Raw genomic sequence first — 23,939 nt, forward strand, 5'->3', positions numbered from 1 at the left:
GTGTAGCCTCAACCCCCTGCACTAGGTCTGATGCCTGGCACTCCCAAGGTCAGATCAGTATCTCAGAAGACAGGACAGAAGAGGCAGAACCAGTCCACATATCTCACAAAGAAAGCTCATTTTCCTGGACATACCTCTAGCTGGTCGACTTTGGCGTAGATGCCACGCATTTCTGTCACCTTGGCCTTAAGGAGAGGGATGTTTTCCTCCAAGATCTGTGAAGTGTCGCTCCTGATCTGCAGGGAATAAAACAGCTCATGAGGCCCTCTGACCCATCGCCGCATCCTCCGGCCCGCCTCTGGGATCGGCCAGGGACCACAGAGGCCTTGCTGCTGGCCCAGACATGAGAGGCATCCTGCTCAGGGGCAGGCTCAGGACCAACCTAGAGTCCCAGGTGGAGACCCACACCACTGCCTCTCGGGGCCCAGCCCTATCCAGGTATTATTTATTGAACCGCAAGTTAATTGTTTTCCCCCAAAACTACCACCACCCCTAGTCCCAAACAAAATACCTTCATTTTCTTTTAAAATTAATTTATTGATTGATTAGAGAGAGAGAGAGATGGGGAGAAACATCAGCTTGTTGCTCCATTTACTTATGCATCATTGGTTGACTCTTGCATGTGCCTTGGCTGGGGACTGAACCCACAACCTCAGCATATCGGGGCGATGCTCTAACCAACTGAGCTACCCGGCCAGGGCTTCATTTTCTAAACCACTAAACTGGAGCAAAGGAAAGAGTCTAAATCTCTAAACTGAGTTAGAAGTGAGCCAAGTTTTCACTGCCCTGGAATTAATAATACTAATGAGTTGATCATTAACATGAACAATGTTAATGAAAAACACAACTTGTCAGGGTGCTTCCTACGTGCGGACACTGTGCTGAGCGTCTCCCGTGCACCACGCATCTCCTTTAATGCTCAATTTCTTCTGCTTGGAAGGACCCCAAAAGTGATTGTGAACTTTATGAAGCCACCACCTTCCTTTTATCACTGAAATCAGACACTTAAGCCTCCATTTTCCTTCAGGGCCAAAAGAACCGAGCCCAGCGCTTGGTGTGTGAGAGAGAAATTCCATTTCCCCGTTGTGACCCTACCATGCAGAGAGGCAGTATACACACCGACCGCTCTCAGACTCCAGGGAGCATCCGAATGCCCTGCGGGAAGCCAGTCAAATGCTGGTTCCCAGGCCCCTCGGAGGCTGGCCTACTTTGTCAGGGGTCAGCTGGCCATCTGTTTTCAGCCAGGCTCCAAGGCTATGCTGGAGTGGGGATCTGGGGACAGTCAGAGAAACACCAGTGGATACACTAGGAGCGGGACTATTGAGCTCTACCCATCATGAGCTGTGTGACCCTGGGCAAGTCACTGCACCTCTCTGAGCCCTCCTTTGCTTATCTGGACAGGGAAGCAACTACAATGGCCCTTGCTTCCTTGGAATGCTGTGAGGACAGATGCTTAGCAGAGTGTCTGGCCTGGTGTGGCAGGCAGTCTGACAGGGTCCTCAGTGACCCCGCCTCCTGCTATTCACGCCCTGTGTGATCCCCTCCCTTTGTCTGTGGGCTTGACCTAGAGACTTGCTTCTAATGAGGAGCTGTCAGCCAAAACAAGCGATGTCACTCCTGAGCCTAGCGTACAGACGACTGTCACTCCACCTTGCTGGCAGTCTCTCTCTGTCGCTGGCTTGTTCACGCACGTCTCTCTCCCCTCCTCTTTCTCACATGCCCTCTCGGCTGCTCGCTTGGATGGAGCAGGCTGCCATGCTGGAGAGGCCCACGTGGCTAGGAACTGAGCGCCTCCTGCCAGCTGCCAGTCAGGAGCCAAATCCTGCCCAGAACCACCGACTCTGCCCGGGCGCAATCCTGCCCCTCTTGAGCCCTGAGGTGCCCATGGCCCTGGCCAGTGCCTTGCTGCAGCCTGAGAGTCTGAACCACAGAAACCAGCTGGGCTGCACCCAGACTCCTGACCACAGACACTATCAAGTTAAAAAGAATTGCTGAGGTCACGAAGTCTGGGATCAATTTGTTAGGCAGCAATAGATAAGCAACACAGGTGACAACTCAGGACAAAATTTTAATTGTAAAAACATTTTTAAAAACTGTACCTGTGTTTCTTCCCCTCTCTGCCTAAGTACACAAGACCTACGGTTCTCCTGAAATTCTGTTCCCACCACCCTCAGGACGCCCTGGGTTCCACGGAAGCCGTCCCACGGCCCTGCATGTCCAAAGCCACACTCCTGTCCCGGCTCCCTCCTCTGGTGACAGCACTGCCATCTCCCCAGGCTCCTGGCGCCAAGCCCACTGTCCAGTGGAAACTCCCTTCCCCAGCCCTGACCCCAGGAGGTTGAAGATCATCCTGAGAGGGCGGCGTCTGGCTCAGGCTGCCTGGCCTCAGTCTCTGCCCTGGCCTCCCTGTGCCTCAGTTTCCTCATTTGTAAAACAGGAATTATACTGGTCCTTCTCTTGAAAGAATGCTCTGGGGATTAAGCAAGAACTTCTACGTCTGAATGTGGCCTGCGGATGCACCTGATTGAGCTCACGAAGTGCTTAGTTTTTAAATTTGATTTAATTTCCAACTTTAAAGTTCCAATGGGGTTCCTAGGAGAGACGGCGATTCCAGGGCTGGGGCGGGGAAGTGTCAGCGTCTGGAGTGCCCAGTGGAGCCAGGAAGAGAGGAAGTGTTTAAGAAAATGAGGGATGGGAGCATGTCAAAGGAACACAGGAGCCACCCAAAAGAGCCAAGAGGCAACGTCGGAACAATCTGAACAAAATAAATAATGTAACACTGGATTAGAACCCACAGTATAAAATAAATACACACGAGTCTGATAGGAGCAAATGATCCGAGGGGAATGTGGCGATGTCACCGTGGAGAGACCTGACCAAGACTAACATCCCAGCGATGTCCTGTGGGGTGTCACTTGCCCGAGATGATGTGACGAGAAGGCACCTCACTTATGTGGCTTTCTCTCCAGAAATGCACAACCCCCACCTGACCACAAGAAAAACATCAGACAAACCCAAACGGAGGGGCCATCTACAAAGTACTTGACAAGTGCTCCTCCAAACTGCCCAGGTCGCAGAAAGCGAGGAAAGGAACCATCAGAGACAGCGGAGGCTAAGGAGGCGTGACCACCGAAGGCAATGTGGTCACTTAGGTGGGGGCCTGGAACAGGAACGAGGCATTAATGGGAAGCTGGCGACACCAAAATCAAGTGTGGAGTCCAGGGAGCAGCAACAGACCAGCGTCGTTTTTTTCATTTCAACAAAGGTACGCGGTGATGTAACATGTTAACAAATGGGGAAGCAGATGAAGGGATATGGGAACTCTCTGTACTGCCCCTGCGACTTTTCTGTAAATCTAAAACTATTCTACAATAAAGCACATAAATGGGACTTTAAAAAGACTGACATGGTTAAATCTGGATGTACAACTTCTCTAGCAGCTTCAGCAACACGTGGCCTGCATCCCCCCAGGCACTGAAGGCTGCTCCCTGCAGACCGGCATGAGCTCTCCAGCTTCCACAGTCGCCACCCCTCCCTAATGCCTCACCTGTCCCCTGCGCTCATGTCCAGATGCTGCCTGGCTCCGCAGGCACCTGCATTTGCTACGCGATAGGGAAAAGTCCTCACTATCCGCCCCCGTTTCCCCAAGGTCACTTTTCTAGGGAGAAGCCCATCTCGCCACGAGACTGACCTCAGAAGAGATCGCCATGATGCAATACAGAGCAGACAACTCACGGTGAGGTTAGGATGCAATGGGTCAAATACAATCTTTTCTATTAACTGGCAAAGAAACATACTGGGGGGGGGGGTTGAGAGAGAGAATTGGGAGGAATTGGTCTTAGCAACTTACAGGAGAGAAGGGAACTCTGTAGAGAGGAGATTCACAGAGCACTCCCCTGCCTCCCTCTAAATCTGAAGGAACCAGAGGAACAGAGGGTCTGAGCGCAAAGCCAGAGGCCCTCTCTGAGGATGCTTCTCCACCAGCTGAAACTGTAGGTGTTAGGGATCTATCTACACCTGCCCAAAAGGCAGGCTCTACCCTAGGGGGAAAGCAGAGGGTAGCAGACCCTGTGAAGGGGAACTATTTTATCTTCAACCTTATTTTACAGGTGATGAAACTAAGAAAAACTCAGGAAAACTAAATGAGCTGACTCAACATCACAAAGCTGCAAAGTGGAAGATGGGGGACTCCAATCCAGGTTGGTCTGAGGCCACCCCCCAAAGCCAGAGATCTACAAACATGTTCTTTCTATCTACCCATGTTAGAACCAGCCTGCATGTCTTAAAAACAAACAAAACAAAAGCACAACCAAGTTACATGCCAAGATCTAAAATTAAGACTATTTCCCTAGAAACTGGATCTGGATTTCTGCATGCTAAAGACCATGCCACACTGAGGCCAAGTTCCATGTGACAACAATCAGCTAGAGCTGGGTGACAGCTGCCTCCTTTGGTTAACCACACTCCCCACCACTCCCTAGTGTTCCCCAACATGGTGTCCCGGGCCACCCTGTGCATTTTTCTTGTTATAGCAGAGTCAAAGGGAAGCGACACATTTCTCACACCCAACCCACTACACACCATCACGTCCCAGGCACCTGAATTTGCAAGTTTTATACGTTCCTGAGAAGAGCAAAGAGATGTCAATGAGGAATCAATGCTTTTTGAGCCACTGCCAGGATGAACCCCCAGCCAGGTTCATTGGGCTGGGGGCCTGGCAGACCCTTTCCTTCCCCAGCCTGTTCATGCCCCTCCTCAAAGCTGGTCTTCGGAGCCCAGAAGTCTGGGCAGTGGAGGTGGGGTTACCACAGAGCAAAGAAGGCTGTCCAGGATGATTCAGGGCCCCCAGGAAGGAGAGCCAAATGCACTTGACCCAAGAACACACACACCAATGCCAAATGCAACTGCTGGGCTGAGGCCAACAGGAAATTTTCTCCATTTATGTGAGCAAAGTGTGTGCTCTGTGCCAGAAGTTGGGCCCAAGGCCACCGTGGTTTCAGAGGGCCTGGGCCACCTGCCCCAACCCCAGAGGGCACCGAGCTGGAAGGCTTTACAAATCCAGGTCCTGTATATAACCTTGTCAGTGTCACAACCCTCTGGTGCTGATACTGGTGACAATAACCCCAGTAGCTACTGTGTGGGTCACTTAGTATATAGCAGGCACTGTGCTAAGCAATTATTTTTAATTGAGTGCACATGACATAAAGTGCGCGGGCCTTGAGTGGACAGCTCAATCAATTCGTACGTGTGTTTACATCTGTGTAACTGCCACCCACACCAGTGTACGGAACATCCCATCTTCCCAGGCGTGGCACTCCCAAAGCCGACCTCTCTGGCTTCCACCACCATACATTAGTTTTGACTATTTTTGAACTTCATATTAAGGGAACCACACAGGATGCATTCACTCACCATCACGTTTGTGAGAGTCGTCGCGCTGTTGTGTGTACGTTCTCCCCCACTGCTGGGTATGAATAAATAGCGATTTATTCACCCATGCCTGCTATTTGGGTAGTTTCCAGTTTGGGACACCATGAACAAAGCTGCTACGAACACTTGCGTTCAAGTCCTTGCGGACACTTGTTTTCACGTCCTTTGGGAAATCATCTAGAATGAGAACTGCTAGGATGTAGGGTAAGCAGACGTTCGGCTTTATAAGAAACCGCCAAACTATTTTCCAAAGTGGCTTTTTGCCTTTCCACTGGCCAGTGAGAGTCCCAGTTGCTCCACATCCGTGTCCATACTTGCCATTGCCTGTCCTGTCCCCTTGGGCCACACTAGTGGGTGGGAAGTGTACATCCCTGCCTCATCTGCTCCTCACAATAGCTCGGAGATGGACAGCACCGGCAGGTTAAAGATGTCTACAAGTTCTTCACGTTCCTTCCACGAAGAGATGGGGTTTACGCCCTCTCCCCTGGGATCTGGGTGACTGATTTGACACACACACCCCCCGAAAATATGACAAAAGTGACACTGTGTCAATTTCCATATGGAAGCCTCCAGAGACTGGCATCTTCTGCTTCCTGTCTGCTGAAATGCTAGCTCAGGGGGCCAGACCGCCACGCTAGGAGGCAGCCCAAGCTAGCCACGTGGGGAGGCTGCAAGAAGGACGGGCATGCCAACCAGTCCCCAGCTGGCCCCCTCCCAGCCCAGACATCCGACAAGTGAGAGAAGGAACCACCTTGGACATCCCCAGCCCAGCAGGTGCCACGGGACTCAGATGAGCCATCCCCTCTGTGCCGGGCCCTGGCCCACATCATAAATGAGCTGCTGTTGTAAACCACTAAGTTTCAGGGTAGTTGGGTGCAGCAATGGATCGTCGGAACCATTATCTCCACTTTATAGAGGAGAAAATAGAGGTACAGAGAGGTGATGTGCTGTGTCCGAGGCCCCAAAGTGGGAGACTCAGAGCCTGAAGCGGCAGCAACTGGCACTGTATCTAAGGTCAAAACAGGTCACAGGCACAGGGCAGTGAACTGCAGTCATAGAGAGTGATTGAGGACAGGCCGGCAGAGGAGTTAATGCACCAGACAGAAAGCCGGACCCTCATTTCAAACAGCCTGATTTTATCAGAAATGAAATAGCTTCTCTCTGTACTGTGTACCAAGGAGCCTGGCTTCTCTCAGCCCTCTAACTTGATCAGTGTTTCCAAAAGACAAGGCAGGGACTCGGACAGTGGTCTGTGGTGTGACATCACCTGCCCCCCAGAGGTCCCCACACATTGCTAGCTTAGATGAAGAGAAATGGAGGTCCGTCCGCACCAGGGCCGATAGCTGGTCTCCTCTCTCTGTACCATGGAGCTCACGACACCTGGATGCAGACACACTAGGTCAGCTAATCATCAGCTGCTGGGGCCCAGAGGACCCCTGATCTAAACAGCATCAGCACAGAGCATTAATGTAGGACTGCACATTCAAAATGTCTCCAGGGGCCACGAAAGTGTGTCCTAGGTGCATTCTACCAACATAGACATGTTTATTTGCATATAAACACGCTGAAATAGTTTTCACATCCACGGGAAGTGCACTCTCTTCCATTTCTTGAAACAGGGGCCCTCCTGGTCTGGTTTTATGTGCCCGCATTCAGCAGGCCCTAAAATACAGAGAAACATGCTCTACCTTAAAACACACGAGCAGATGCTGGATGTAGCTGGCAGGTGGCTGTGGAGTCAGGGAGGCTCCCATGGGGGGCAGTGGGGACAGTGGTGAGCTGCCACAGGGGACAGCCACTATGCAGCTCTGCTGATGCTGGCCAGGTGGAAACAAGCACCCAAGGAGGGGGGGACCTTTGTTTTTCTAAGAAGCCAGAAACCCAGATTTTTTGCATGACGTTCTATAAATGTCAGTAGCAAATTCCTTCCCCGCAGAAACATCCAACATATCTTTGGGCAGGATTGGGCCTGTGGGTCACCTGTGTCACCTCGGTATTAAAGTCTTTGCATAAGGCTTTGAATTCGGAGAACTTCTCGATGCAGCCTGCGACCCTGGGCCTCCTGGCGACCCAAACACTGACTTCCCAGCACAAGAAGCCTTGGCGGTTTTTAAGACAAGCATGGCGTGGGCCCCTCTCCACCTGTCCAAGCTGACCCCCACCCCAAGTTGTCCTCCTGGATCAATGGGGGGGAGGGAGGGGTCTCCTTTCACAGGAGGACGGGCTAGGACTTGTCAACAAAAATGTCCCTGGGTCACCAGTTCACACCATCTTCCAAATCCACACCCACCTATGGGCCCTCACTGTCCACACTATGCCCGGCAGGTCATACCCACAGGCCAGGCCCTCTGCCTGGACACCTGTCCTCCCCAGCGGCTGAATTCTTTCTGTTGCTCCTTCAACCCCCAAATTAATCACCACCTGTTCTACGAAGCCTTCCCAATTTCCCAGGCAGAAACTAATGCTTATGCCTTTGATTTTTTTTTTTTAAAGCAAACCAAGTCTTAGGATTATGTGCCCAGTTCCTTCTAGACCCTCTTTCTCTTTTCAAAACCTCTGCAGGCTCCCTTTGTACCTGAGCACACCATGATGACAGCATTTCCACACCGAATGACAGGGACCAGGACACACACCGGGCCGCCCCAGCAGACTGGGGCTCAGGGGAACAGAGCGGATCAGACTCTGCACCCTCAGACTCGCACAGGGCCCGGTCGCAGAAGGCGCCCGTATTTGCTGATGAAGAAAGGACTGTAGAGGCCCTTCAAAGTCTGTCTCATTGCCCAGCTCCCACCTGAACTAAAAGAGCGGCTCTCGAGAAAAACGCACATAGGTTCTTATAGGGACGTTTCTGTCTGTTCACGGCCTGTCCCCAAGGCGGGCACAAGGTAGGTGTGTTGAATGAATGGGGACGACCTGGTGCCCATCATGCTGGGTTGCTTCCAGAGGAGATGAGATTACACGGAAGCACACTTTATAGGGTGCCTGGCACAGAGGAGATGCTCAGTAAACATCTGGGGCTGTGGTCACTGTGACTCCCGTGGCTCTCACAAACCCCTCTGCAGACCTGGCTTCTCAGGGGCAGAGCCAAACCACTGCGCCCACCAGGCTTCCCCCGCTGCAGGGCGAGGCGGGGCCTGGGGGAGCTCTACCCTCTGGGCTCCAGGCAGAAGCCTGCCTCTCTGATTGCTGGTTTGCTTTTCATAAGCTTGGGAACGTCCAGAAACATTCTCTCATTGCTCCTTGGGGCCTCACGCCTGGCCGGCAGCAATCCTGGGGGCGCCAGGATCTAGAGGAGATTTCTAGAGGGTTTGGAGTGGCGAACCCGTCTCCTGGGCCCACGGCACCATCTTCCACGTTCTTCCCCATCCAACCAAGAGGATTTGATTTTAAAAAACAAAAACCCAAACAAAACAAAACAAAACAGGGTAGGAGGCCAACGTGGAGCACGCGACAGGCTTCGGGAAGGAAGCGGTGCCCACCGGCGCGGGCACGCCCGGGCAGGAGGCTCCAGCTGGGCCTCGCGGGCCTGAAGCACTTCCCGGTGTCCCCGCGTTTGCCGGGCACTGCGCAGGGCGCCCAGGGAAGTTAAATATAGTGTCAGATCCCCGCGAAGGCCCGCGCCGGAGCCGAGGGTGCCACCTGGTGGCCCGGGCCGGGCTCCTCGGCGGAATGAGCCACGGGGAAGGCCTGTCAAGATGGCTGCCCCAGGACGCGGTGCCGAGGGGCTCCTTGCGCCCTGGCCGCCGCCCAGCCCCTCTGGTTGCTAAATCCCCGCCCGACGGCTTCCCCGGAAAGCTCCAGGCGGCCCGGCGCCGGCGGGGACGGGGGAGCCCGCTCCAGGCCAACACTCACCGTGCCAGCCAGGCTGCAGAACTCCTCCAGCCGCAGCAGCATCCCCTCGACGGTCTCCTCCACCTCCCTGGCCTGGAGAGACACAGTATCCAGGTTAGCCAGTGGTCTCCAGGGAGACAAACGCCCTTCATTTAAAAAAAAGCCAACTAAATCTTAGGATTACCTGCCCAGCTCCCTCTAAACCTCCCTCCATTTCCTTTCCAAAACCTCTCCGAGCCTCATTTGAAATAGCGATAAGCTGGCAGCAATCACGACACCCGAGGACCGGTGAAAGCCACCGTGGACCATGCACTCGACATTTCCCGGGGACATTCTTTCAAAAGACATGAAATAAATCCCACCGGGAAATAAAGCTACCCTTATCACCCCCATTGTTCAGATGAGGAAACTGAGGCTCAGAGAGGTGAGGTAACCTGCTCAAGGTCACACAGCTAGCCTGTGGTGGGGCCAGGATTCTCACGTAGGTTTGAGTCCACAGCCTCAAAGCTGCTCCTATAAACCCTGAGAAATGCCTGAGAAACACCCAGAGAGGAAACGTGAGTCGTAGAAGATGCAGAATATGAACCTAACCTTGTAACACCACCAAGATACGTGTGCAGCAGACAAAGGCCTGCAGCGATGCAGACCAATCTTGATGCGCCGGGGGACATACCCACACTAACATATTATTTGTTGTTTCTCTGAAATTCACATCTTAACTGGGCACCCTGTCATTTCTTTGGAAACCCTATTCCTAGTACTTACTTGGCCCAGGAGAGTAGGGACTGGGGAGTCTGACAAGAGAGACTAGACGGTTTTATGTTATTTGAAGGGTCCAAAACGCCAGTGACCCGGGCCAGGCAGTGACGTGAACAAGTGATGCAGGGACTGGATCTCGTGCTGAGCTCAAAGTGCTACAGCAGCCACCACTAGCAGCCCATCAGGACATGGGCCCAGGGGTGCCAGACTCCTTTCATTTTCCAAGAGAGGCCAGAAATTCTCATTTTATGGGAAATGTCCCAGTTTTTAAGTAGTGGCACAAATTCAAAAAAAAATTTTTTTCTAATGCTCCGTGGGCCAAGCTAAACACGAATGTGAACGGGTCTGCCAGTTTATAACCCTGCTTTCATCACTGTGTAAAAATTAGTTTGAACCTTTCCCCCTCAAGTATGTGCGACTTTCATGGCTTATAAAATACCACGTGTTTTGGTTTTGTTTGTTTTTTTGTCTTGTTTTGTTTTTAATTACCAGGCATCTAGGGGAAAACTTCATCTAGACCATGAGCCTCTTTCTCTGGCTTCCCAGGCCCAATCGCCCTGCTCTCGGGAAGCGGCACCAGACATTTCTGGGCAGGCCTGGCACTGCCCCTCACACCTGAAGGTTCCTCGCCACCCACTTGTCCCCGGGAAATGTTTAGACAGTGCCAGAGCCGGCTGCCTGCAGCAGGAGCCGTCGCCACCACAACAAAATAAACGCTGTGCAAAAAAACATCTTTCCGGCCGGAGTATAAATAGTACCCAGTTGCAGTTTTAAACTCTGGAACCTTCCTCTCACAGCTGGGACTATTTCTGTGCCTGAACAGGGGAGGTGTGACAGAGGAGGGCGACCTCAGTGGAGGGAGAGCTGGGGAACACACAGGAAGTTCTCCCCCAAAATAAAATTGTGGTAAAAAAATGTCTTGATTGTACTACTAAGGGAGAAAGAGGCTGGGTGGGTTGGTTTCTCCAAGAGAGATGGGAGCCAGGCATGGGTGGGTGCTGGAGACCCCCTGAGGAGCCCGGGCTAAGACAACCCAGACCCGCCCCAGCTGGGTGGGCTGCCTCCTTTCCAAGATGTGCCTGAAGCTCTTTGCTCACAGGAAGCGCATCTCAACCTATCCTGGCATGAGCAGAAAGGAAGCGAGTCGGTCTTGGGTTCAAATCCTATCATTTCTTTTGCCAGCCGTGTGACTTTAACCCAAGGGCTTAACTTCTGCATTTTGGTTGGTTCCCCTGTGTCAGGAACTGCCACTGGGCAGGGCTGTTAGGAGGTCAATCTGACAGTTTAATATGGCTGAATCATTTAACAGAAGGCCCACACACTGTAGGTGCGTAATAAGCGGTCGCTTTCTGTATCTCTCTCGCTGGATCATAGAAACAAAGGCTAATCACTATATATGGATTATCTCTTTTGAGTCTCAGGAGAACTCTATACAGTGGGTGCTGGGATTTCCCCCTTTTATGGACGGAGAAACAACGGACCAGAAAGCTTAAATCACTTGCTCAAGGTCACACAGCTCGTAAGTACAGAAGCCAGACTTGACCCTGAGCACTATGACTCCAGAGCTGAGTAACCATCGAGATGCTCCTGGGGGAGGGGGAAATGTGTCCCTTTTATTGCTACCTGTCAGCTATAGTCTCCCCCACCCCACCTCCTGGTATTTAGAGCAGGAGAGAGCCCAGAAAGCGTTTGCTGACTGTCTAGTGGGCTAAGGGGGGAACAAGCCCCAAGACATTCCCAGCCCACAGGAAGGAGTTCAGGATTAGCCCCCGCTGGGCTCACGAACCATTCACGGGACAATTTTCTCTCCGGATAATCCCCTAAGTGGCCTCAGAAACCAGAGTCCTGCAGGCTGCAGCCCACACACCCTTTGAACCAAAATGAATAACCTCGCCGTCCTTTGTCACTCCCAGGGCACAAATTGTCCCACTCCGAGGGAAAGAACACAAGTGGCTCGCTTTAGGTAACATTCGGGACATGGCCAGTGCACATTATTTTTAACGCATGTGAATCACAGCATTTGCTTTCTTCTCCCACATCCCCCTCCCTAAGTGCCGATCGAAACTTCCCAGCTGGGCCGGCTAAAAAACACAAAACAAAACAAGAAAACAGGAAAAGGGGCTGCCCCTGCCCACCAAGCGGCCGGTGTAAGAAATCACAAAAAGACCCTCCACCTGAGGTCTTCTCCAGCTCAGCTAAAGGCAGCACCCTGCCCAGCTGCTCAGGCCACACGCCTGGGAGCATCCTCGGCTCCTCTTTCTTTCTCACCCCTCACCCCATTCAATCTGTACACAGATCCTCTCGTTTCTGCCTTAAAAATGTATCCCAGCCCGGCCGGGCGTGGCTCAGCAGCTGAGCATCGACCTAGGATCCAGGAGATCGGGGTTCGATTCCCGGTCAGGGCACATGCCCGTGTGGTGGGCTTGATCCCCAGTCGGGGGCGCGCAGGAGGCAGCCGATCAATGACTCTCTCATCATTGATGTTTCTCTTTCTCCCTCTCCCTTCCTGTCCCTGAAATCAATAGAGATATATTTAAAAAAAAAAAAAGTATCCCAAATCTGATCACTTCTCCCTCCTCCCTCACCACCACCCCAGCGCAAGATACTGTCCTCCTTGCTGGGACTCATGCAGTAGCCTGCTCACTGGTCCCCTGCTTCTTTTGCTCCCCTTCAGTCTACTCCTCTGAAAGATACTGATAAAACCAAAGCCCTCCTCCACTCAAAATCTTCCACCATACCACTTCACAAAAATGGAAAGCAGTAAGTGTTGGCAAAGATGTGGAGCGACTGGAACCCGCATACACTGCTGGTGGGAACGTGAAATTGTACAGCAGCTTTGGAAACCAGTCTGGCAGTTCTTCAAAAGGGTAAACATAGAGGCCCTGGCCGGGTAGCTCAGTTAGTTAGAGCATCATCCCAATACGCCAAGATTGCGGGTTTGATCTCCAGGCCAGGGGGCATACAAGAAGCAACCAATGATGCATAAATAAGAGGAACAACAAATCAATGTTTCTCTCTCTCTCTCCTCCATTCTCTCTAAAAATCAATAATTGCTTTTTAAAAAAGGTTAAAAATGTACAGTTGCCCTATGATCCAGCAACATATCCAAAAGGATATCCAAACATCCCCAAACATCCACTGTTACAAAAACTTGTACACTATTCAAAATAGCCAAAAAGTGGAAATAACTCATGTCCATCAACTGATGAATGGACAAAACGTAGTCTATCCACACAATGGAATATTATTCAGCAATAAAAAGGAACGATGCCCTGAAACACACCACAACATGGCTGAACTTTGAAAACATGCCAAGGGACAGAAGCCAGACACAAAAGTCACTATCACATGATTCCTTTGATGTATCTAAAAGGCAAATCCACAGAGACGGAAAGTGTATTAGTGGTTGTCTCCCCCAAGGGATGAGAGGAAGGAATAACTGCTAATGGTTATGGGGTTTCTTTTTTGGATGATGGTGATGTTTAGGTCATGGTGATGTTTGTTCAACACAGTGAATATACGGAAAAACACTGAATTATATAGTTTAAAAGAGCTAAATTTATGTTATATGAATTATATCTTAATTTTTAAAAAACCCTCTCTTCTCCACCTCATTCAGTAATGCCAAACAGGGTCCCCCTTCCCTAAACCATCTGGACCCTCCACCTCCTCTCCAACCCCATCGCTCATTCTCTGCCAACCACACCAGCCATGTCCTCACCCCAGGGCCTTTGCACCTACTGTTCCCTTTACTGGTAAAGCTCACCCCACACTTCCTTTGCTCAAATATCTCTCTTCAGTGAGACCTCCCCTGACCTTGCAACTCCTCCACCACTCCCTGTCCTGCCCCAATTTATTTCTCTTTATTTTTACCAGCATACTATATATTTTACTTTTTCCTGTCTTCCCCCCCTCCCCAAAATAAAAGCTCCTGGAGGGCAGAGGTTTTAGTCTCTTTTATTCCCCTTTGTATTCCCAGGGCCGAGAATAATGCCTGGCACATAGTAGATGCTTGTTTCTAAAGCTGGCCCCCCACATCCCTCCTATCCTGCATACCTCTGTGCAATATGACTCTGCCCATGAAAAGGTAGGATCCATTCCTCCCCACCCTTGAGTCTGGCCAGGCCTGTGACTTGCTTTGACCAACTGAACGTGGCAGAAGCAACACTCTGTCACTTCTGGGTCTAGGCCTCAGGACACTTTGCAGTATCTGAGTCACCTTCTTGGAGGACAACGGCCATGTGAAGAAGCCCAGGCAACTCTGCTGGAGAGGCCACATGGAGGGGGACTGAGATGCCCCAGCAGATAGCACCAGCTGCCCGACACATAAGTGAGGCCATGTTGGCCCTTCTGGTGTGGCCAAGCCTCCAGCTGAATGCAGCCCCATGAGTAAGCTCAGCCGACACCATGAAACAGAAAAACCACTGGGATGAGCCCCACCAGCCAGCAAAATCATGCACCATAAAATGATAGTGCTTTCAGCCACTAAGGTTTGGGGTAGTTTGTTACCTGACAAATGATCACCAATATGGTGCTCAGTGAATATTCACTGCAGGAAAGAAAGGAAGGAGGGAGAGAGGAAAGAAAACTGAGCAAGGAAAGGGGGAAGAAGGAATGCACTCTCCTGGGGGAGCCCCCACCTGAGAACAGCAGCCTACACTGCCCTGTGGTCTTAACCACACCTCTGACCATCTCTGTGCCTCAGTTTCCCCATTTGAAAACCAGAGGAAAACAATCCTCAGACTCTCTCTGTCTCTGGGTTACTCTTGGCGAGATGCTATACCCATAAAAGAGATGATTGTAACTTGGACCCTAACAGGGTGTCCAAACTCAGAGGCACCCAGAAACCAGGCAGGAAATGAGCACAAGGGAAGTGGGTCATGCTTAAGAATCATTTTCAGCACACTGCTTATTTTCAGTTTCCTACTTTTGACAGAGACTTTTACTTTTCTCTAAGAAACACAGCAGCACGAGCAGGATAATAAACCACAGCTGACACTTCAGGCGGGGACACCAGGGAGGGGTGGGGACTGTGGCAAACAGGAGACCTGCTGCCCCATGTAAAGAGGGTGGCTGCTACTTGGCTCCAGTGGATTGTTCCAGGTGGGAATGTGCCAAGCTTATTTTGTTCAAGACAAACAAGGGCCCAAATATTCATTCAAACTCTCCCAATTCAAAATTGTTCAAAACTAACCTAAAAATTTTAAAACCACTATGACGGCCAAACAAACCTGTCCACTGGCTGAATGGGGCCTTCAAACCTCTGGCCTATCGGTGCCTTTAAAACACAAACATATATGAAATGTCCAGAAAAGACAAATCTATAGCGAAGGACAATAGATTAGTGGGGGTCTTGGGGTAGTCAGAGCTAAGGGGGTAATGAAAATGTTCTAATATTGATTGTGGTTGACGGTTGTGCAACTCTGTGAATATACAAAAAGCCATTAAATTGTACATTTCAAATGGGTGAATTCTGTGGTATGTGAATTATATCACAGTAATGCTGTAAACACACACACACACACACAGGATGGAGAGTCCTAGAAACTACAAGGTCCATCAGCCCAGGCCAGGCCTGCACCTTCTGCTGCAACATTTTTGGAGAAATCACACATTTGGATTTTTATTCAAAACTCCCACTTTTTAGACACTGGCGACTACTTAGCCTTTTTTAAATCAAAATCACAGCCAAAGGACACCCATTTGCAGCCACATGGAGCTCCAGGCAGGTTTTCGGCCTTTGCTCGCACCCTGCCTCTCTTCCTCCAGTCAGGCTGGGCCAGAAGCACATGATGGGAATGTCACCTCTTCCCCCAAAGTGAGCATGGCGGGCCCTTCAGACGACAGCAAAGGGAAGGTCTTTGGATGTCGGTGTTTTCCCTTCTACCAGCCTGATGGGCCGCAGAAAAAGCAGCCTCATCTCTGGCAACAGGACAAAAGGGGCTGAGATGACGGTAGGAAGGTCCCAGGAGCCAGGGCCAGCCAGGAATAAAGGGATTCTCCAGGGGCCATGGGTGGGAAGGGGGAGGGACCTGGCACATTAGTTGATAATCCACATCCCTAAAGGGGGACACAGAACTCCTTCCTCCCTGGTCCCCAAAGCGGGGCACACGAGAGTAACCCATGCTGGCCCCAGAAGGACCCTTGGGCTTTGAGAGTCCAGAAAGGGCTGACTACTCTACTCTACACTTGCCCTGAGAAGGTTAATTTGGCAACAGTGGACAAAATTTAAAAGGTCCCATAATTCCCCAATTAAATATTCATCCTACAGACCCATTTACAGAAATACAATGTGATGTATGTACAGCGATACTCACTGCAACAGACTTTGTGACAGCAAGGCTCCAGGTAACCTCAATGCCCAACAACAGAGAAACGGTCACCTAAATTATAACTCGGACAGGCCCTGAAATTCTGTTCAGCAGCTAAAAAAGTGGGCGGCTCTCTGTGCACTCATCTGGAAAGATCTCGAAGACATATTGAGTGAAAAGAGCATGATGCAGAAGGGAGAGGCGGCGAGAGGGGAGGGAGAGAACTGCTGCGCCTGCCCTGGAAGGGGACCTGGACCCGAACCTCATGGCCTCTGCAGAGAACAGCAGGGGCTGGGGACCAGGCTGGGGGGGGGGGGGCTCACTCACCACTCTCTGGCCTTGGGATTTTGTAGCATGTGCATACATTTTTTATTTTTAAAGCAAAACTTATTTAAAAACCAACTCCCATTGACTTTAAAAGAACCCACAGGCCAAAGTTCTGCCACACTGGCAGATCCTGACAGCTTAAGACAGCCACTGGCTCACCTGGGCCATGCGCTCGGCAGCTGTGTGCTGCAAACCAAACGCTGGAATGCGTGGCTGGCCTGGGCACACAGGTCAGAAAGCTAACCGGACTCCCAGGCTATAGGCCATGCTGGCCAGTGAAAACTCGCGATCTTCAGCACACGTCAAGGGCTGCCATGGCCCACCACCAAGTGCGTGCCAGTCACCCCCACCTTCCCCTTGCTCCAGCTGGGAGCCCTAAGGACAAAAGTGCCCCTCCTGCACTCTCACCTCCCAGCACCTGGCACCACGTCTGCACCTGCTCAATAGGCACCTGCAGAATGAGCCCATGAACAATCGTAGCTAACGTTCCCAGGCTTACGGGCCAGGCCCTGTGCCGAGCGTTTCCCTGGATGATCTCATCAAGCCCTCCAACTACCACGTGAGATGGGACAAGGCAGCTAGAGGCAGCGAGTGCAGAGCCGAGATCTAAACGGCTGTGTGGCTCCAGAGCTCACGTCCTCCCACCACTCAGCCCCACCTGACTGGGGGCAGGAGGGCCGGCAGGGGTGGGGGGTCCACACGTCTATAAAAGATGTACCAGGTGGACACAGCAGCGGGCAGGACAGGCAGGGGCCCTGCCCTCACGGGGTGGCCACTGGAATCAGGGCATTCACAGAAGTGGGGCAGGTCAGGCAAGGGGACCTCAAAAAGGTTGGCCATCAGAATCAGCGGGGGGGGGGGGGGTGTTCAAGCCCAGATTCCCAGGCCTGGGCCTCCCTCTCAGTTCTCCTCCAGCAGCCACAGTGATTTTCCAATAGACCAATTGGACTGGTCACTCCAGGCTTAAAACCCTGCTGGGGAGCTACTAGAATCCCAGTGTCCAGGTAGCAGCCACACAGTGAAATCAGAAGACCCAGGGGTGGGAGCAGGAATCAGTATTTTTCTTTTGAAGGTCCCCAGATGACTCCAAAATTGGCAAAGTTTGGGAACCATATCCTATGTCCGTGCTCTCATCCTTGGCTATCCCCTACCCCACCCCTAGAGATTGATTTAACTTAATCTCCTATTTATAGATGCACGAAATAGGTGTTTTCGCTTTTTTAGGTTTTTACTTACACCATGCACACTTCTGTGCGCCTTGCCTGTCTCCCTGGGCGCTGGGCGCTACAGCTGGCAGGGATGGTGACACAGGCTGCAGGCGGCCGGCCACTGTGCAGCAGCATCACCATGCGACCAGCCTCGCTGATGGGCACTGGGGTCGCTCCCAATGATTGGGGACCAGTCTGTTTTAAAGCTTCTTGGTGAGTGCTGAGGATCAGCCAGACTGGGGACCTTTGGCCAAGGCTCCGGGCTGACTCTCCCCCACAGCATGGCCACCCTGTGATGAGGCTGTTCAGAGCCAGGATGGCTCTTTTCACGGCAGGAAGAAGATGGGAACTTCCTCCTGACAGAGGCTGGCCCTCTCCAAGCACCTGCCTTGGCCTTGGCTCCTCACACTCCTGAAGGTTCTGATTCAGGATTCGGGGGGTGTGGCCTGCCCACTCTCCCCCTGGATCACCAGGGAGCACCCACTCTAGCAGCTCAGCTCTCCAGACCTTTGCCCTGTGGTTCCTTCCAGTCCTCCCTGCATCTCCATCCCAGCCCTTCAGCTGTCCCTTCTGGCATTTACCACCATTTAGTTACTCTGATCAGTATTAGTCTGCTCACCTGACTGCCAGGCCAGTCCTTGAGGGCAAGCACTGCACCTGTCGCACTGGCCTCTCCCTGGTGCCCAGCACACAGCAGGTCTGCCGTAAAGATCCGAAGAACAAATTCATACAGAACTACAGTTTGAGACAAAGTAGACCGTGCCCAGCTCTACCCACAGGTTTTTAATCTGAACATGTAAAGCTTGAAGGCCCAAAGGGGACCAGCAAGTCACAAGGATAGAACATGTGGGGGAACAGGGTTCTCATAGGCACAAGGTGTTTGTAGGTTGAACTCAACAGAATATTCTTTTTTTTAAAATCTTTATTGATTTCAGAGAGAGGAAGGGAGAGGGAGAGAGAGAGAAACATCAATGATGAGAGAGTCATCAGTGATCGGCTGCCTCTTGCAGGTCCCCAACTGGGGATTGAGCCCACAACCCGGGCCTGTGCCCTAACGGGAAATCGAACTGTGATCTCCTGGATCCCAGGTCGATGCTCAACTGCTGAGCCACACCCAGCCTGGCTCAACAGAATATTCTTTGCTTCCACAAAGAAACAGCCTCTTCTACATTTCTTAAAACTCAAGGGCATCTTGGCTAATTTATGTTTTCCCTCCCACTTTAGTCCAGACACATGGTTTGGAAAAACAGTTCCTTTTCTTATCATGATTACAGAAAAATCAAAAGTTCAAGCACAGGGCAAACAGTAACTGATACCACCTTTGGTATGGGAGAGACAATAGAGTGAAGTGGGGACTATGGCAAACAGGGGGCTGCGACTAGGAAACATGGACCTAGGATTACCAGACTGTTCTCTTTTTTTTGTTAATCTTCATCTGAGGACACAAATATTTTTTCCATTGCTTTTCAGAGAGAATGGAAGGGAGGGAGGGAAGAGGGGAAGAGAGTGAGAGAGGGAAAGAGACAGAGAGACATCTATGTGAGAGAGACACACCAACTGGTTGCCTCATACACACACCCTGACCAGGGGCTGGGAGCAAACCAGCAACCCAGGTACGTGCCCTTGACTGGGAATGGAACTCTTGACCATTTGGTGCGCAGGCCAACACTCTAACCACTGAGCCACACCAGCAAGGGCGAGATTGTTCATTATTTTAAACAAACAAGAAACTCGGATTTTTTTTTTTTACATGAAATTCCTCCACTTAAAAAGCCCTCTTTGGATTGAACCAATCACACCAATCCCTGATCTAATCCACATGTGGTTAAAGGACCCAGGTGCTTTCTCCACCATCATCCTTTGCTCATTGAAGCAAAGACCCTGCATGTGAGAAAGTGCTGGCTTCATTTCCTTCCATCTAGGCCATTAACCCATCTGTGAGCCATACCTGTCCCATGCCCCAGCACAGGAACCAATGAAATCCTGAAAGAGCCTGCTCAGACATTCACCCGGGGGTGGGGGGTGTCAGTGCTCAGCCACTCCGGAGGGCCCTGAGCTCCCCTCCGTTGTAAGTCACAGGGCACCCACAAGCCAAACATCTCTACCTCCCTGCCTCCTTGAAGCAGCTTCCGAGACCCCTCTGTAACTTCCCCCAAGAGGAAGTTCAAACCAGAAAGAGAGAGAAAGTAAAACACAGAAAAGCTGGCTGGACAGAAAACCCCAAGGGCACTGGAAATAGTAAAACACTCACCTGCCAGCCGATCTCAACACACTGTCCCTCAGCAACTCCTGCATCCTGTGAGACAGTGCAAAGTCTAGGGCAGGGTGTCGTCCCTCCTTCCCAGCCACACCTTCCACTGCTCCCTTCTACCTGCTGCTCCTCTATCCCCAACACCTGCTTCCTCCCACCCAGGGCCTTTGCAAGTTCTAGTCCCTCTGCCTGGGATATTTTTCTTCTCCTTCTCAACCAACTCCTAATTCATGCTTCAGGGCTTAGCATAAAATGACCCTGCCTCAGGGAAGCCCTCCCTGATCTCACCCAGACAAGGTCAGGGTCCCTCTGTTATTCACCCTCCTGGATTCTGGATCTCTGGTCTTCCTCTTCCCTGCACATTCCTCATGCTACATTCTCATGGCATTCAACACAATTCAGAGGTTTTGTGTATTCCGTGTTTATTGTCCCAAGAGAGCAGGGCCCTTGTTTGTTTCACTGCCGTGGTATCCCCAGCGCTCCGCACACAGTAGGGGTTCAATGAAACAGGTTCACTTCACCAGGAACCGCAGGACGACACCCCTAGGACTGCAGTGGGCTGGTCTGAAACTCCTACTGCTCCGTTTAAAAGCCAAAAGTGGTCTTAGGAGAAGGGTCAATGGGAGGGGGGGACCTGCTGCCCAGGCCTGTTCCCAAACCAGACCTCCCTTGTCCCGCTCACTTGCCCATCTGCAAACAGCCTCAGCTCAGGGACCTGCTAATGAATTAAGCTTTAAGTAGAAGCTGCAGATGACTCCACTCTGAGAGTTTCTGCTTTTTTTAGTAAATAAACTTCAGCAAGTGCTCTATGTGGGTTTATTGCTGCACAGAGCTACAGGGAGCTGGGCTCTTCATTAAGGCCCTTACAAATGAGTGTGAGCCAACCCATGTCTGAGTTAAAGAGAGCCCTGAGTGAGAAAATGAAGTTAATACACGCAGTTTCTCTTGAAAGCTGTTCCTAATAGAGACTAAATGAAGCTGAGGTTTAGCCACCGGGCACAGGGAAATCTCGCTGCTGAGAGCAAGGGAGAAAAGGGACGAAAAAGAAACTCAGGTTACTTAAACCAGTAAAAATCTGTAGACAACCTCAACGCCCATCCCTGGGGGTATTGGTCATAAGTTACAGGACACTCATAGGACGTCCCTTATTCTGCAAGGGCCTCAGTATTCTCAGCTATAAAATCGACAGAACCGCCTCCTAGCCACTGGGTCACTGCCAGGATGCAATGCCACAATCCACGAACAGAGTTCAGCACACAGCTGCACAAAGTATGTGCCCAGGAAATAGGAGTAACTGTCATTTAATCATGAGATACTAGGAAGCCAAAGAATGATGTAGACCTACACTCTCCCTTACAGAAGCCACCAGCCTCAGATGACTATTGAACACTTAAAATGTGGCCAGTCCCAAATAAGATGTGTTGCAAGTTCAATATTAAAAACCTGACTTCAAAAACTTAGGACAAAATGTAAAAATCTCGTTACATTTTTTTTACATCGATGACATGGTGAAATAACATACTGGATGCACTGTTATTTTAAATAACTGAAACTAACTGCATCTGTTTCCTTGTCTTTTATTATGTGGCTCCTAGAACATTTAAAATTACATGGGTGGCTCACATTAGATTTCTATTGGACATGCTATTTTTAAAAATTGAGATATCATTCACATACCATAAAAGTCATCCTTTTAAAGTGTACAATTCCGTAGTTTTCGGTATATTCACAAAATTGTGCAACCATCACCACTAATTCCAGAACATTGTCACCACCCTGAAAAGAAGCTCTGTCCCTTCTCATTAGCGGTCACTCCCCATCTGTCCAGGTTGTTTCCAGTAAAGAGAAGCAAGTTGCAGGACAGTATCAGGTGGGGTTTTAGAGAAATGCATGTTATTTATATGCGTACCCACATTTGTAAATGCATTTTTTAAATGTCTGCAAGGTACACCAAACTCTTTACCGATGGTTATTTCAGGGAACTAGGGTCCGGGTGGAGAGAAAAGGGAGCGGGTGCTCACCCTTTATTTCATATATTTCTGTCCTGCTTTTGAGATTTACAAAGAGAATGAGTTGAATTTCTAGCCCTACCTATAAATAACTCCTGGTGAACTTGGGTAAGTCACTTTTTCTCGGCACTGTCAACAGATTGGCTTCCGCTGGAAGAAGGGTCTAGTTTTAGATCTACTTTTTATTCCGTGCGTTTAAAATAGAAAGAAAAGTACAGGCAGAGACGAGGTGTTTTCCCTCCTAGCAACAGACGGGACCTAGGCCGGGCGCGTCCCCGCACAGGCGCAGCCCGGCCGCCTCCTCCGGCCCCGGGGCGAGCTGCTCGGAGCGCAGCGGCCCGAGCGCAGCCAGGGGTCAGCCTCGCCCCGGGCCCAGCCTGGCAAAGGCAGCAGCCCCCAGTGCGCCTGGGTCCGGCGTCCTGGCCGAAGCTGAGGGGCCTGGGTGGGGGTGGGCGCCTGATCTGGGTCCCCCCCCCCGGGGGTGGGGTTGGCTGGAAGAGGAACCGGCGCGACCAGCCGCGCATCTCCGGGCAGCGAGCGCCAGGGTGTCACCGCTCTGCAAAAAACGGAACCCTCGCGCCCCTACGCCCGGCCCCGAGCCCCTGCGCCGGGTGCGAGAGGATGCTGCGGGGAAGCCGAGGGTCCGGGTCGGGGTACCGGCGCGCTCGGGGCCAGCACCTGACCGCTCCTCCCCGAGGACGCGAGCCCCAGACTCCCCAACCCGACACCCGCCTCCCTCACTTCCATCCCCCGTCCCCTACCTCGGCCCCGGGCTCGGGGGTCAGGAAGACCGCCAGCTCGCGCGCTCCGCCGCGCACGGGCTCCGGCCGGTCGGCGTCCACGAGCAGCATCAGGGGCGCGGCGGGGTCCGGGTGGCGGAGGCTGCCGGGGAGCCGGTCACCCGGACCCGGCCTCGCAGCCCCGCCCCCGGCCGGCTGCATGCCCCGCGGCCCGCCTGGCGGAGGCGGGTCAGGTGCGCACCGGCGGCTGCGGCGCGCGCCTCCCCGTGCGCCCGGCCGAGTGGGCAGCGCCGCCCAGTGGCGCGCGTGGCTCACGGCGCGCGGCCCCCGCGCTGCTTGGTAAACAAGAGATTCTCATACTCGCCCGCACACTGCAACCTCCCGGGCTCCTAGAAAACTGCCGGAGTTCGGGCCGCGCACAGTCCCGGGTTGGAGCCTGGACGTCAATATTTTTGCAGTTCGCCAGGTTCTCGTACATGCGAGTTTGAGAGCTATCGGTGTAAACAGACCCTTTTCGTTGGAATCCGGGGAACAGTGGCTCCCCGTCTCCGTGGCACTTGGGGACGCCCTGGGGCGTTTTTGAGACGCCGGGAACCGCCGGATTCAGCCAGAAGCCCTGGGGGTGGGGCTTGGGCCCTGGTTGTTTTTAAAGCTCCGCGGGTCACCCCGCGAGCATCCAGCGAAGGAACCGGCTATCCTAAAAGGTCCTTTCATTTAAAGACCAAAGCCCCCCGCCCCCTCCTTCCCAAGGCCGTTCTCCTCCAGCCTCTGGCTGGCGCCGGGCGGGGAGTCCTGGAAATTAGGGAATGCGGGTGTGGCGGGCCTCTTCCCCCTTGGGGCAGCTTTTAAAATAAGCTCCGCAGAGAATCCTTAAGCGCACTAAGTCTGACCGCCCAGCACACTTAGGAAGCTTGTCTAGGCCCTTTAGAGGCTGGAGAGGGTGAGGTGCGCCCAGAACAATGCTAATGAAGAAAGTACTAAACAAGGTAAAAAGGTATGGGGAAGTCTAGAGTTCTCATGTTTCCTATGATGACTTTTAGAATATTAAATTCATTTTTAAAAATTTGGCTGGG

General features: G+C 51.9%; 1 protein-coding gene across 3 annotated transcripts in view; it reads right to left on the bottom strand.

Annotated features, from left to right (window-relative positions):
- BCAS4 (breast carcinoma amplified sequence 4) overlaps positions 1–23,435 on the bottom strand; it is a 51,861-nt gene extending 28,426 nt beyond the window's left edge. Inside the window, exons 1-3 of one of the 3 annotated variants that reach the window (XM_081148991.1) lie at positions 23,231–23,435; positions 9,283–9,354; positions 135–236 (exon numbers count right to left, since the gene is read on the bottom strand). In XM_081148991.1, the coding sequence (XP_081005117.1) occupies positions 135–236; positions 9,283–9,354; positions 23,231–23,344 (288 nt within the window). In that variant the 5' untranslated portion in view covers positions 23,345–23,435. Of the gene's footprint in view, positions 1–134; positions 237–9,282; positions 9,355–22,887; positions 23,125–23,230 lie in introns of those variants that run through there. The other 2 variants (XM_081148990.1, XM_081148992.1) reach the window with 2 other exon arrangements.
- Positions 23,436–23,939: the final 504 nt, after the last annotated feature.

The sequence above is a fragment of the Miniopterus schreibersii genome (assembly GCF_964146895.1).
Source record: "Miniopterus schreibersii genome assembly, chromosome: 10".
Classification (NCBI taxonomy): domain Eukaryota; kingdom Metazoa; phylum Chordata; class Mammalia; order Chiroptera; family Miniopteridae; genus Miniopterus; species Miniopterus schreibersii.